Source organism: Bos indicus, chromosome 11 (genome assembly GCF_029378745.1).
Source record: "Bos indicus isolate NIAB-ARS_2022 breed Sahiwal x Tharparkar chromosome 11, NIAB-ARS_B.indTharparkar_mat_pri_1.0, whole genome shotgun sequence".
Lineage (NCBI taxonomy): Eukaryota > Metazoa > Chordata > Mammalia > Artiodactyla > Bovidae > Bos > Bos indicus.
Genome location: NC_091770.1, coordinates 71,812,296 through 71,825,817, shown reverse-complemented (window position 1 = coordinate 71,825,817; position 13,522 = coordinate 71,812,296). Strand labels below are relative to the sequence as shown.

The 13,522-nt window shown below is 38.7% G+C and overlaps 1 protein-coding gene across 5 annotated transcripts in view; it reads left to right on the top strand.

Moving 5' to 3' along the window:
* The window catches only part of SLC4A1AP (solute carrier family 4 member 1 adaptor protein), a 75,515-nt gene that overhangs the window by 963 nt on the left and 61,030 nt on the right, over nt 1–13,522 (top strand). For all 5 annotated transcript variants that reach the window (XM_019970499.2, XM_070798111.1, XM_019970497.2 and 2 more), the window contains exons 2-8: nt 96–291; nt 1,409–1,531; nt 2,381–2,441; nt 2,772–2,911; nt 10,608–10,768; nt 12,220–12,289; nt 12,665–12,851. In XM_019970499.2, coding sequence (XP_019826058.2) covers nt 96–291; nt 1,409–1,531; nt 2,381–2,441; nt 2,772–2,911; nt 10,608–10,768; nt 12,220–12,289; nt 12,665–12,851 — 938 coding nt within the window. The remainder of the gene's footprint in view (nt 1–95; nt 292–1,408; nt 1,532–2,380; nt 2,442–2,771; nt 2,912–10,607; nt 10,769–12,219; nt 12,290–12,664; nt 12,852–13,522) is intronic.

The window sequence follows — 13,522 nt, the reverse complement described above, 5'->3', positions numbered from 1 at the left end:
TCCTCATCACCAGACGTCTGTACGCATTGCCTTGTTTCTGAAAGTGACTTCAGCTATCCTAAACTCTAAAAGAATTCTTTCGCTTGATTCATCAGGGACCAGAGGAGGATCGAGAGGCAGAATCCGAGTTGACAATAACGCAACTGAAGGAACTGCGCAAGCAGCAACAAATGATGTTGGAAAAGAAGATGCTGGGAGAAGACTCAGATGAAGAAGAGGAAATGGATACCGCTGACAGAAAGAGAAGTACTAGTAGTCAGGACGATGAAATGGGCTGCACCTGGGGAATGGGTAAGGCATTAAAACTGCTGCCAGAGGTTAATAAATCCGTTTCTATTGGTACAGTTACTTTTTAAAAATCATGCAGCTTTCATGACTCTTTGAGAAAGATAGGGCAAATACAGTTTGCACATAGGTTACCAAAACTTAGATTTATTAACTTTTATGATGCCAAAAAACTGAATTATGGGCCTAATTGATTTGTCTTCATGTGTTTTACAGTGCACTCCCTTGTTCAAAACTTTTAGTGTATAGTTTAACAATTAAAATTTATTTCATTAAGTACTGATTATTGCTAGAGGGAGTGAAACTACATTCAATCAAATAAAACGGGATATTATCTAATATAGGAGTTCTGTCAAATTTTTTGTACTTTGTGTAAACACCCTGAAATGTGAAATACCTAATCAGAGGGATAAATTGAATTTTCTGTAACACCAGACATTTTGGCAGAAAGGTATTCAGGAGTGGAGTCTGAAAAGCTGGATGACCTTAACTGTGTTGTGGGGAAGACAGATAAATCTTACGAAATTACTTGTGGTAAATGCCAAACAAAAGCTGGAAACCACTAGTATGCTGGAGTAAGGGTTCAGAGAAGGGAGCAGCCCCTGAGTACCTAGACCTGCACTATCCAGTGTGGTCATCATCAGTCACACTGGGCACTTATGGGGTGGCCAGTCCAAATTCACAAGTGCCGTAAAGGTAAAACACACACTGGGTTTCAAAGACTTAGTGTGAAAAGAAATCAGTCTGTTGGTGGACATGATAAGTAATGGAAAATTATATTGAAGACAAAGTATAAGTCCTGGCTGTGAGAGAATGAGAATGCAGGACTGAAGAGTTTAGATTTTTCTTTTTTTTACATAGAGAATGTGGTAGGCAGTCTTGCTTTTAAAATACATATAGTGATGGAGAACAAAAGTAAGGTGCCATGAAAACAAGTTTTAACTTGTCACACAATGTAGAAAACCAAAGATGTTCAGACGGATGGTTTTGTGCTTGTTCTTCCCCACCTCCACCTTTCTTTTCATCATTGGTAACTTATCTTTGTGCAGCCTAAAAGGATAGTGAGTGCCAGTCAGATAGTCTCATGTCTGATTGTCTTTGCTTTCTTTCCTGTATCCTATAGGAGAAGATGCTGTAGAGGATGAGGCTGAAGAGAACCCCATTGTCTTAGAGTTTCAACAAGAAAGGGAGGCTTTTTATATAAAGGATCCAAAAAAGGCTCTCCAAGGTTTTTTTGACCGAGAAGGTATGTACATAGATTTTGACCCTGTTGGTAAAAATGTATCCACAAGAGGGTGCTTTTCTAGATCTTCAAGTACTTAGAAATGCTGTATTTTATCTATTGTCCTCCTTGTTCGGTTCTTGGCTGTGTGGTCAGTTGCTTCAGGTTTGTTTTGGAAATTGTAAAATTTCTGTTGGTCTTTTTTCACATCTTGGAAAAAATGTGAAATGTTTTTTCCAACTCATCTCATCCTTCTCAGAAGATACAGGACAGGAGTGGTTGGGAGACGCACCCAATTTGTTACAATTTCTTTGTTTCTAATTCCCCTGATCTTTTGTCATTCTTAACATGGATTTCCACTTTATGTGATTTAAAGATTGTTTCCATTAAAAAAATAATTAAAACTGGAATAAAGCCTTTGAGATAATAATTTAAAAAAATTTTTCTGCAGAGAATTGTTTCAGTAGATAAGCTTTTAGAGAACACTTATATGTATGTGTGTGTATGAGTATAAATATATACATATGAACTGTTTGCATTTTTCACTTAATAGTTACACTTCTAAAAACTAAGCAACTGTGACAAGTTAACAGCAAGTCTACAACTTACAAGTGTGAAAGCTTCTATTTAGTGGACAAACCTGTGTGTGGAGACACGATTGTTTTGAGTTTGCAGTTCTCTGTCTCAAGCTCATCCTAATTTTATTATCAGATAATAATACCTAGGAATAGGAAGTGAAATGCTTTGAAATTTAGTGTTCGATGTGGTTTGAGACATTTGTATTATTATTCAACCTTTGCTCTCTTTTCCCTTTGTATCAACTGGTAATTTTCAGATGCTATTAAAATTGTTTTGTCTTTCCTCCTCCCACAGGAGAAGAATTAGAATATGAATTTGATGAACAGGGTCATAGCACTTGGCTCTGCAGGGTGAGGTATGTTCTTTTGTCATAGCATCCATTTCTGGAAAGTGGCTAATATCAAGTTTAATTTATGGTTACAGACAACAACCCAAAGGGCAATTTTAGTCTTTTTGAGACTATTCATGAATTTGGGGATTGATAGTTATTAACACATTGGGGTTATAGAGGGATGGGTAAAAGGTGTAAGGAAAAGAATTGAAATTCAGCTTTGGCAAGATAGAACAAAATGAACTGAGAGATTAAAAAGCTATCTCAAAAATATGACTGTTATCATAAAATATTAATGTTTTTCATGAGATTGGAGCTTAGGTCTGTGCTTAAATCCCTCCCATACCAATGCAGATTACCTGTGGATGATTCAACTGGAAAACAGCTAGTGGCAGAGGCCATTCACTCAGGAAAGAAAAAAGAAGCAATGATTCAGTGTTCACTGGAAGCTTGTCGAATCCTCGATACTTTGGGATTGCTGCGGCAGGAGGCGGGTGAGTATGTGGGGACTCTTTTTCCCTTTTTAAAAAAAAAGATGGATAGAAGGAAGAAAGATTGAACACATAAAGTAATAAAACCTTTTTTTAGGGGAAAAATGTAAATTGTACAGAATTCTATGAAATGAGAAGAAAAACATTCTCTATGTCTTTAACCAAAGGTAACCTTTGTTTATTTATATTCTCCCAGACATTATCTACAGACATGTGTTCAGAACTAGAACCTTTAACAAAATACAAACACTCATAGCAAATGCATTTATAGTTATATTCTTTTGTGACTTAAAAAAAGTTTTATTTATTTTTGGCTGCAGTGGGCCTTTGTTGCTCTTCGCGGGCTTTCTCTAGTTGCAGAGAGTAGGGGCTACTCTATGGTTACAGTGTGTGGGCGTCTCATCACAGTGGCTCCTTTTTTTTGCGGAGCACTGGCTGTAGACTGCTGTCTAAGTAGCTGTGGTACACGGGCTTAGTTGCTCCATGGCATGTGGGATCTTCCAGGACCAGGGATCAAACCAGTGTGCCCTGCGTTACAAGGTGGATTCTTAACCACTGGACCACCAGGGAAGCCCCTTTTGTGACTTTTTAACACAAGAATGTATCATGGATAGTTTTTATATTGTTGCGTTATTTACCTTATTTTGGTAATTTTTATATTATTGCATTAAATTTGCCTTATTTTTTTAAAAATTGGGTGTGTAATTATTTTTTTTATTCCAAAGTTACTTTTTATTATTGCAAAGTAAATTACATATACTTTAAAACTACCAAAGTCTTAGAATATACCTGTTCTTGTCTTGCCCCTCTACCGTCTTCGACTGTAGAAGACCTTTACCTCTTTCAGTTATTTCTTCTGGCATTTAAATATATCCATATGTCTAATGCAATATCTTGTAATAACCTGTAAGGGACTATAACCTGCAAAACAAAAATTAATTACTATGCTGTATACCTAAAAGTAATGCAGTGTTATAAATCAGCTATACTTCAATAAAAAAAAGTTTAAAATTTTTCATATTTATAAAAAGCATGAGCATGCTGTTATATTTTTAGTCATGTAAACATGACTATTTTTAGTCATGTAAACATTAACAAGTATTTAATGTTTATAAGGTTTTGTTTATGCAAATATTAATTACAGCTGAGCAGTTTTGAGTTAATAATTGTATTGTGTGTAGTGTGTTTGATTTTTTTGGTACCTCTTTCTCATTCTTCCCGCACATATCAATAACCTTCTAGTGTGTTTTTCCATATGGTCAATTAGGTTAAGTAATTTATCAGTAATTTATCTGATTTTTTGGGAGACATTTCTCCTGAAGAACACTCTTCTTTTAAGGATGCCTGCTGCAGAACAGTAATCTAGGGCTTCATTTGCTATCTTCCTAGAGATTTCCTTTCTTTTTCTCTAGGGTTGGATTTTCTGTTTCATGATACTCATATTTCTCGGTTTAGTCGTTTGTTTTAGTGGAACACATCTTTCTGTAGTTTTGGCAGGTTAGGAAGCTGGTACCAACAATAAGGGCATGGATGGTAATAATCTTCAGTGGAGTTCACGTCTTTCATTTTTCTTGCTCTACTGTTGTTTTGGTGGACATCCTCTGGTAGATTCCTAAGAAAGGATAGATAGCAAGTCAGCTTTATTAAACTCTCCACTCTGAATGTAAAATTATTCTGGCTTTACTTTTGGTTAATAGTTTAGGAATAGAACTCTCATTTGGAAGTAATTTTCCTTCACAACTTTGAGGGCATTGCTCTTATATGACATCCAGCACTGCTATTGAAGTCCTAAACTATTCAGGTTACTGATCTATCATATGTTATCTTTTTTCCCCTCCCTCTCACTAGAAGTTTATAAGAGTTTCCCTTTGTTCTTAAAGTTCTGAAACTTAACTATGATGTACCTTTCTGTGGGTTTATTTTTATCCATTTCCCTGGGTACTTGTTGGCTCTGTTTGATCTGGAAATCTGGACAGTTCAGGAACATTTTGGGAATTGTGCCATTCCCTCATTTTATCTTTCTGTTCTCTGGAAGTTTGTTTGTAAGATATTGAACCTCTTGGGCTGGTTGTCTGTGTTTCTTTTTTCCCTTCTCTGTCCTGTTTCTGTGTCTCTCTTGTTCTTTCTGGGATATTTCTACAACTTTCTTTCTGTATTTTGCTATCAAGATTTCAATTTCCACAGCTCATTTTGTTCTTTGGATATTCATTTTTAAAACATAATATGCCATTGTTGCTCATGGATTATTAATGTCTCATTGGTCTGCTGATCTCTTTTCTCCAGGTTGTTTTTTCTGTTTATTTGATGTCTATCCTGCATGGTAGAGGTTTTTCTCAGGTGTCATGTAGTTCTTAGTTGTAAAAACTACTTAGGGACAAAAAGGTGATGAGCAGCTTGGAATATATAGATGGGGCTATTTAAGTTTGAGCAACACTATAGAAGGATGTGGGTGGGCATTTTGCAGGGGAACTCCTGATGTAAGTATCTGTAGATTTTCATTTTTCTGCGGGCAAGATTCTCCAAAGAGTACTCCTCGGTCTCCTGCCTGAAGAGAGAGGACTGGCTGCCAGCATTCCTGGACCTATGTGGTAGAGATAGCTGAGCATGTTCTCAACATTTAGCCATTTTCAGGACAGTGCTAGTTTTTGAACATAGTACCCATGCCCTCAATTGTACTAGTCAATCCATAGTTCAAAGACTTTCTATCTTAAACTCGGGGTTTTTCCTGGGGGTGGGAAGGATGTGAGTAGGTGGGATAGATGATCTGTTTCTCCATCAGCTTTTACTCAGGCCTCTTTATTTTGTCACTGCTATCTAGCCCCAGTTCTAGACCTTTTGAGGATTCTGTAGTATGATCAGATTGGTTCTGTTTTTTCCCCCCTGTTGGGTTAGGATTCTTCTTCTTTTTTTTTTTTTTTTAGTTTTGCTAAGTTAGTTTCCACTCATCTGTCTGCTTTCTAATTTCCAAAAATGTGGTGGTGCTGTCCCCATTCCTGTTCTTCCTGTCTTTGTAGATTCAGTTCAGTTCCGTTCAGTTCAGTTGCTCAGTCATGTCCGACTCCTTGTGACCCCATGAATCGAAGCACGCCAGGCCTCCCTGTCCATCACCAACTCCTGGAGTTCGCCCAGACTCACGTCCATCGAGTCAGTGATGCCATCCAGCCATCTCATCCTCTGTCGTCCCCTTCTCCTCCTGCCCCCAATCCCTCCCAGCATCAAAGTCCTTTCCAATGAGTCAGCTCTCCGCATGAGGTGGCCAAAGTACTGGAGTTTCAGCTTTAGTATCATTCCTTCCAAAGAAATCCCAGGGCTGATCTCCTTCAGAATGGACTGGTTGGATCTCCTTGCAGTCCAAGGGACTCTCAAGAGTCTTCTCCAACACCACAGTTAAAAGGCATCAATTCTTCGGTGCTCAGCCTTCTTCACAGTCCAACTCTCACATCCATACATGACCACAGGAGATTTGGAAAACTCAGCAGTGGCCACAGGACTGGAAAAGGTCAGTTTTCATTCCAGTCCCAAAGAAAGGCAATGCCAAAGAATGCTCAAACTACCGCACGGTTGCACTCATCTCACACGCTAGTAAAGTAATGCTCAATATTCTCCAAGCCAGGCTTCAGCAATATGTGAACCGTGAACTTCCAGATGTTCAAGCTGGTTTTAGAAAAGGCAGAGGAACCAGAGATCAAATTGCCAACATCCACTGGATCATGGAAAAAGCAAGAGAGTTCCAGTATTTCTGCTTTATTGACTATGCCAAAGCCTTTGACTGTGTGGATCACAATAAACTGTGGAAAATTCTGAAAGAGATGGGACTACCAGACCACCTGATCTGCCTCTTGAGAAATCTGTTTGCAGGTCAGGAAGCAACAGTTAGAACTGGACATGGAACAACAGACTGGTTCCAAATAGGAAAAGGAGTACGTCAAGGCTGTATATTGTCACCCTGCTTATTTAACTTCTATGCAGAGTACATCATGAGAAACGCTGGACTGGAAGAAGCACGAGCTGGAATCAAGATTGCCGGGAGAAATATCAATAACCTCAGATATGCAGATGACGCCACCCTTATGGCAGAAAGTGAAGAGGAACTAAAAAGCCTCTTGATGAAAGTGAAAGTGGAGAGTGAAAAAGTTGGCTTAAAGCTCAACATTCAGAAAACGAAGATCATGGCATCTGGTCTCATCACATCATGGGAAATAGATGGGGAAACAGTGGAAACAGTGTCAGACTTTATTTTTTTGGGCTCCAAAGTCACAGCAGATGGTGACTGCTGCCATGAAATTAAAAAACGCTTATTCCTTGGAAGGAAAGTTATGACCAACCTAGATAGCATATTCAAAAGCAGAGATACTACTTTGCCAACAAAGGTTCCTCTAGTCAAGGCTATGGTTTTTCCTGTGGTCATGTATGGATGTGAGAGTTGGACTGTGAAGAAAGCTGAGCGCCGAAGAATTGATGCTTTTGAACTGTGGTGTTGGAGAAGACTCTTGAGAGTCCCTTGGACTGCAAGGAGATCCAACCAGTCCATTCTGGTTGGATCAGAACCAATCAGATCTGGTTGGATCTGGTTGAAGGAGATCAGCCCTGGGATTTTTTTGGTAGGAATGATGCTAAAGCTGAAACTCCAGTATTTTGGCTACCTCATGCGAAGAGTTGACTCATTGGAAAAGACTCTGATGCTGGGAGGGATTGGGGGCAGGAGGAGAAGGGGACGACAGAGGATGAGATGGCTGGATGGCATCACTGACTCGATGGACGTGAGTCTGGGTGAACTCTGGGAGTTGGTGATGGACAGGGAGGCCTGGCGTGCTGCGATTCATGGGGTCGCAAAGAGTTGGACACAACTGAATGACTGAACTGACTAGACGGACCTTTGTTGGCAAAGTAATGTCTCTGCTTTTGAATATGCTATCTAGGTTGGTCATAATTTTCCTTCCAAGGAGTAAGCGTCTTTTAATTTCATGGCTGCAGTCACCATCTGCAGTGATTTTGGAGCCCCAAAAAATAAAATCTGACACTGTTCCCACTGTTTTCCCATCTATTTGCCATGAAGTGATGGGACCGGATGCCATGATCTTCATTTTCTGAATGTTGAGTTTTAAGCCAACTTTTTCACTCTTCACTTTCACTTTCATCAAGAGGCTTTTTAGTTCCTCTTCACTTTCTGCCATAGGGGTGGCATCATCTTCATATCTGAGGTTATTGATATTTCTCCCGGCAATCTTGATTCCAGCTTGTGTTTCTTCCAGTCCAGCGTTTCTCATGATGTACTCTGCATAGAAGTTAAATAAGCAGGGTGACAATATACAGCCTTGACGTACTCCTTTTCCTATTTGGAACCAGTCTGTTGTTCCATGTCCAGTTCTAACTGTTGCTTCCTGACCTGCATACAGATTTCTCAAGAGGCAGGTCAGGTGGTAGATTAGTGTCTTTAAAAAAAAGATCTCTTTGCTGCGGTCTTAGTGGAGTGTGGGGAGAGAATGAAATTAGATATGTGTGTTCAGTATACCATCTCAACTTGGAAATTACCAGGTTTATTATTAATAAGGACTGTTTTGTTTGCAAATAATAGAAACCTAATGAAAACTCATATGGGGAAAAGGTTATTGGCTGCAGAAGCTAGAAAGAGTAACTCACAGGATTGAAGAAAGAACTGCATGAACCAGGACTGCAAGTTCTGGAAGCAAAACTTAGTGCTGTGAAACCAGAACTCGGTATTCTGAGGACACATGCAACCTGTATATGTGTATATGTATGTCTGTCTCATGAGTGCATGGTTTTATTTTGCAGAGAGATTCTAACCCCATATGGAAAAGCTGGATGCTTACAGCCCTGGATTTGTATCTTCTGTTTGTAATAACCTCATTGGAAAGAGAGCCTCTTTTTCTCCTATATCTAAATATAACTCTGGGGGAAAGATTCTCATGAATCTGGCTGTGGTCACATGACTATACCTAATCTAGGTGGAATGGGAGAAAAATTTTCTAAAGAAAGAGGGTACTTTTACCACACCCAGGGGAGTTAAATGATATAGGATAGATAGAAACATAATGGCTACCATAGTCCCCTGCTGATGGACTTTCTAGATTTTCATTGTTACAGTGTTGCATTGGTAAATATGGTATGCTGCTGCTAAGTCACTTCATTCAGGTTGGATTCTGTGTGACCCCATAGATGGCAGCCCACTAGGCTCCTCTGTCCCTGGGATTCTCCAGGCAAGAATACTGGAGTGGGTTGCCATTTCCTGCTCCAATTCATGAAAGTGAAAAGTGAAAGCGAAAAATGAAAGTGAAGTCGCTCAGTCATGTCCGACTCTTCGTGACCCCATGGACTGTAGCCTACTAGGCCCCTCCATCCATGGGATTTTCCAGGCAAGAGTACTGGAGTGGGTTGCCATGTCCTTCTCCTTACAAATGGAATTGCTGAATTAATTGCATCTTTGATGTTGATGGATGTTGTAAGATTGACCATCAAAAACATTGTGTCAGTGTGCTTTCCCACCAACTGTTTGAGAGTGTGTTTCCCCATATCCTTACCAAGTGAAAGTGAAAGTGTTAGTTGCTCAGTTGTGTTTGACTATTTGCGACCCCATGGACTGTAGCCCACCAGGCTCCTCTGTCCATGGTATTCTCCAGGCAGGAATACTGGAGCGGGTTGCCATTTCCTTAGACATTATTAATCTTTTTATGTTCTTTCCAGTCTAGTATATGCTTCCCTTGTGGCTCAGCTGGTAAAGAATCTGCCTGCAATGCGGGAGATCTGGGTTCAGTCCCTGGATTGGGAAGATCCCCTGGAGAAGGGAAAGGCTACCCACTCCAGTGTTGTGGCCTGGAGAATTCCATGGGGTCGTGAAGAGTTGGACAGGACTGAGTGACTTTCACTTTGAGTCTAATATATATGAAATGGTATCTCATTATTTTAGTTGGTGTTTTTAATTGTTAAAAAAAATGTTTGACATCTTTTTAAATGTTTGTTGGCCATTTGTATTTCTTTTCTGTGAACTACTTTGATTATCTTTAAGATTTTCTTTTGGATTATTGGCCCTTTCCTCATTTATTTTTTTCCTTTTTCACTAATTGATTTTTGAGAGCTTTTGCTCATTAAATAAATTAGCTCTTCCTTTGTTTAACTTTTTTATTGTGGTAAAACATACATATCATAAAATTTACCTTTGTAGGCATTTTTATGTATACAGTTCAGTGGCATTAAATGCGTTCATGTTGTATAACCATCACTACTATCCATCGCAGAACTTTTTCTTCATCTCATACTGAAACCTTGTACCCATTAAATAGTAACTTCCTATTCTTCCTCCCTCCAGCACCTAGTAACCAGTGTTGCTCTTTGCCTTTATGAATTTGACTAGTTTAGGTACCTCGTGTAAGTGGAATCATGCAATATGTGCCCTTTTGTGTCTGGTTCATCTCATCTTTGATAATGTCTCCAAGGTTTTCTCATTTAGTCGCTAAGTCTTGTTGGATTTTTTGAGACCCCCATGGACTGTAGCCCTCTAGGCTTCTCTGTCCATGGGATTTTCTGAGCATGAATACTGCCCTTTGTTTTTATATGTATTTTGGCAGCTTGTTGAGTCCTCTCTTTTAATAATTGGTGGTGGCATTTTAAGCTGCTTGCCTACTTGCCTTCTTTCTTTTTATTTTATTTTTTAAATTTTATTGTTTATTTTATCTACCTCTAGTATCTCGGAAAAGGAAAGCCAAGAACTGGGAAGATGAAGACTTTTATGACAGTGATGATGACACATTTCTTGATCGGACTGGCCTGGTTGAAAAGAAGCGTCTGAATCGAATGAAGAAGGCTGGGAAGGTTGATGAGAAGCCAGAGACCTTCGAATCACTGGCAAGTTTTAGTTATAGAAGTAGCTGTGGTAGGATTATAAATAGTGTATTATTTGTGTTTGTTTTTTAATTTTTAAAGCACTAGCATTGAAATCTGGTAGTGAAGTATTATTTTTGTGATCTGTAAGTTTGATGGTAATAAACAACCATTTAGTCTTATCCAAGTTGGAGAAAAGTTTGGCTTGTTGCTAGAAACTGTATCTACCTCTAGGTGGGTTCAGTTAAGTTCAGTTCAGTCGCTCAGTCCAACTCTTTGCAACCCCATGAATTGCAGCACGCCAGGCCTCCCTGTCCATCACCAACTCCTGGAGTTCGCTCAGACTCACGTCCATCGAGTCAGTGATGCCATCCAGCCATCTCATCCTCTGTCGTCCACTTCTCCTCCTGCCCCCAATCCCTCGCAGTATCAGAGTCTTTTCCAGTGAGTCAAGTCTTCGCGTGAGGTGGCCAAAGTACTGGAGTTTCAGCTTTAGCATCATTCCTTCCAAAGAACACCCAGGACTGATCTCCTTCAGAATGGACTGGTTGGATCTCCTTGCAGTCCAAGGGACTCTCAAGAGTCTTCTCCAACACCACAGTTCAGTGATCCATTAATGAGCATTCTTTGGATATTATCTTACCATATCTTTGGATATGATCTTTGGAAAAAGAAAAGGAAAAAGTTCCAAATTGTGACATTCTGAGGTGCAATTGACCTTGGCTTTTGGTAGTCAAGAATTGTGAAAGGAATTTCTGAGGAGTATAGTTCTGGTAATACAGGCATACCTCAAAGACATTGTGGGTTCAATTCCAGACCACTGCAATAAAATGAATATTGTAATAATATGAGTCACATGAATTTTTTGGTTTCCTGGTGCATATAAAAGGTATATTCACACTGTACCGTAGTCTCTTAAGTGTATAGTAGTAGTATCTCTAAAAAAAATAGTATATATTTTAAAAATACTTTATTGCTAAAAAATGCTAACCATTGTTCTATCAATGCAGAGTTGTGACAAATCTCTAATTTACAATATCTGCAAGTTGCAAGTAAAGTGAAGCTTCATAAAATGAGGTGTGCGTATAGTTTTAAACAATGTGTCCTTCATGAAATTATCATAAGATGGCCTGCATTTTCACCATATTAATTAGTATTCAGAGTTTAAAACATTACTCAATGTCTAGCTTTTTGATTCATCAGTGAAAACATGCTTTGGGTTCTTTTGAATAAAATAAAGTCTGTGTTTTGTATATTGCTTCTATTTAATTCTTGGTTCTTTAATTCAGAAATCACTTCAATTAGAATTAAATAAATGAAAAATGTTAACTCCATGAGGAGCAGATTTAAATGCACTTCTGAATTAATCCTCTTAAAACTTGTCACAATAATGAAAATAAGAGGAAGAAGAAAAGGAAAGCTACCATATTTTGAAAGATACAAAACATGCTAACCCTGTTAATTTGGTGTTATAGGTTGCGAAGTTAAATGATGCTGAAAAGGAACTCTCTGAAATTTCTGAGAGACTGAAAGCCTCCAGCAAAGGTAAGGGAGTGACTCATTAAAAAATGTTTATTGAGTGTCTACTGTGTGTAGTGCACTTTGCTAGGTACTAAAACTGTATTGGTTAGTAAGATATAATAGATATGGAGCCTTTCTAAGGAGCAACATAGAATTTTAGAACTACAAAGAATATTATAAAGTATTTGTTTCAGCCTTTTTATTTAATAGATGAGGAGAATGAAGCCCATTGAGGCAAAGTGACATTCTAAGATCTGGTACAACCAGTTTCCTTATTCCTAATATCAGTATCATCTTCTGTCCAGCTTCAAGTTAGTGACTTTTCTATGGAAACTTGGGCCGAATTTTAAAATATTTTCAGCTGTCTTTCTGAACATGTATTATCCCTTTCTTGGACAGCTCTGTCAGAGTCTCCGTCTCAGGACTCTTTAGATGCATTCATGTCAGAAATGAAGTCAGGGAGTGCATTAGATGGTGTGTCCCGGAAGAAACTTCACTTGAGAACTTTTGAACTGAGAAAAGAACAGCAGAGACTTAAAGGGTTGATAAAGATTGTAAAGCCAGCAGAGATTCCAGAACTAAAAAAGTAAGTAAGTCTTGGTTATACTTGAAATTTTAAATAAGCATGTATTACATAGATACCATTCTGAATTATATCTTTGTTTCATAGCTAATCACTTTGGACTAGAAATAGATTATAAGAAACTCTTTAAAGCACAAAAGGCAGTGGTTTTGAAATGGGTAAAAAAACATTTTATTTGTGAAATATAAACTGCTACAAGATTTTTAAAGAAAACTATATTGATTCCAGTTTCATTGGAGGGCTCTAAATTTTTACTTAATCTTTTAGTGCAGAGTAAACTTCTTTAAAAAGCAGAGACGTTACTTTGCCAACAAAGGTCCGTCTAGTCAAGGCTATGGTTTTTCCAGTGGTCATGTATGGATGTGAGAGTTGAACTATAAAGAAAGCTGAGCACCGAAAAATTGATGCTTTTGAACTGTGTTGTTGGCGAAGACTCTTGAGAGTCCCTTGGACTGCAAGGAGATCCAACCAGTCCATCCTAAAGGAGATCAGTCCTGGGTGTTCATTGGAAGGACTGATGTTGAAGCTGAAACTCCAATACTTTGGCCACCTGATGTGAAGAGCTGACTCATTTGAAAAGACTCTGATGCTGGGAAAGATTGAGGGCAGGAGGAGAAGGGGACGACAGAGGATGAGATGGTTGGATGGCATCACCGACTCAATGGACATGGGTT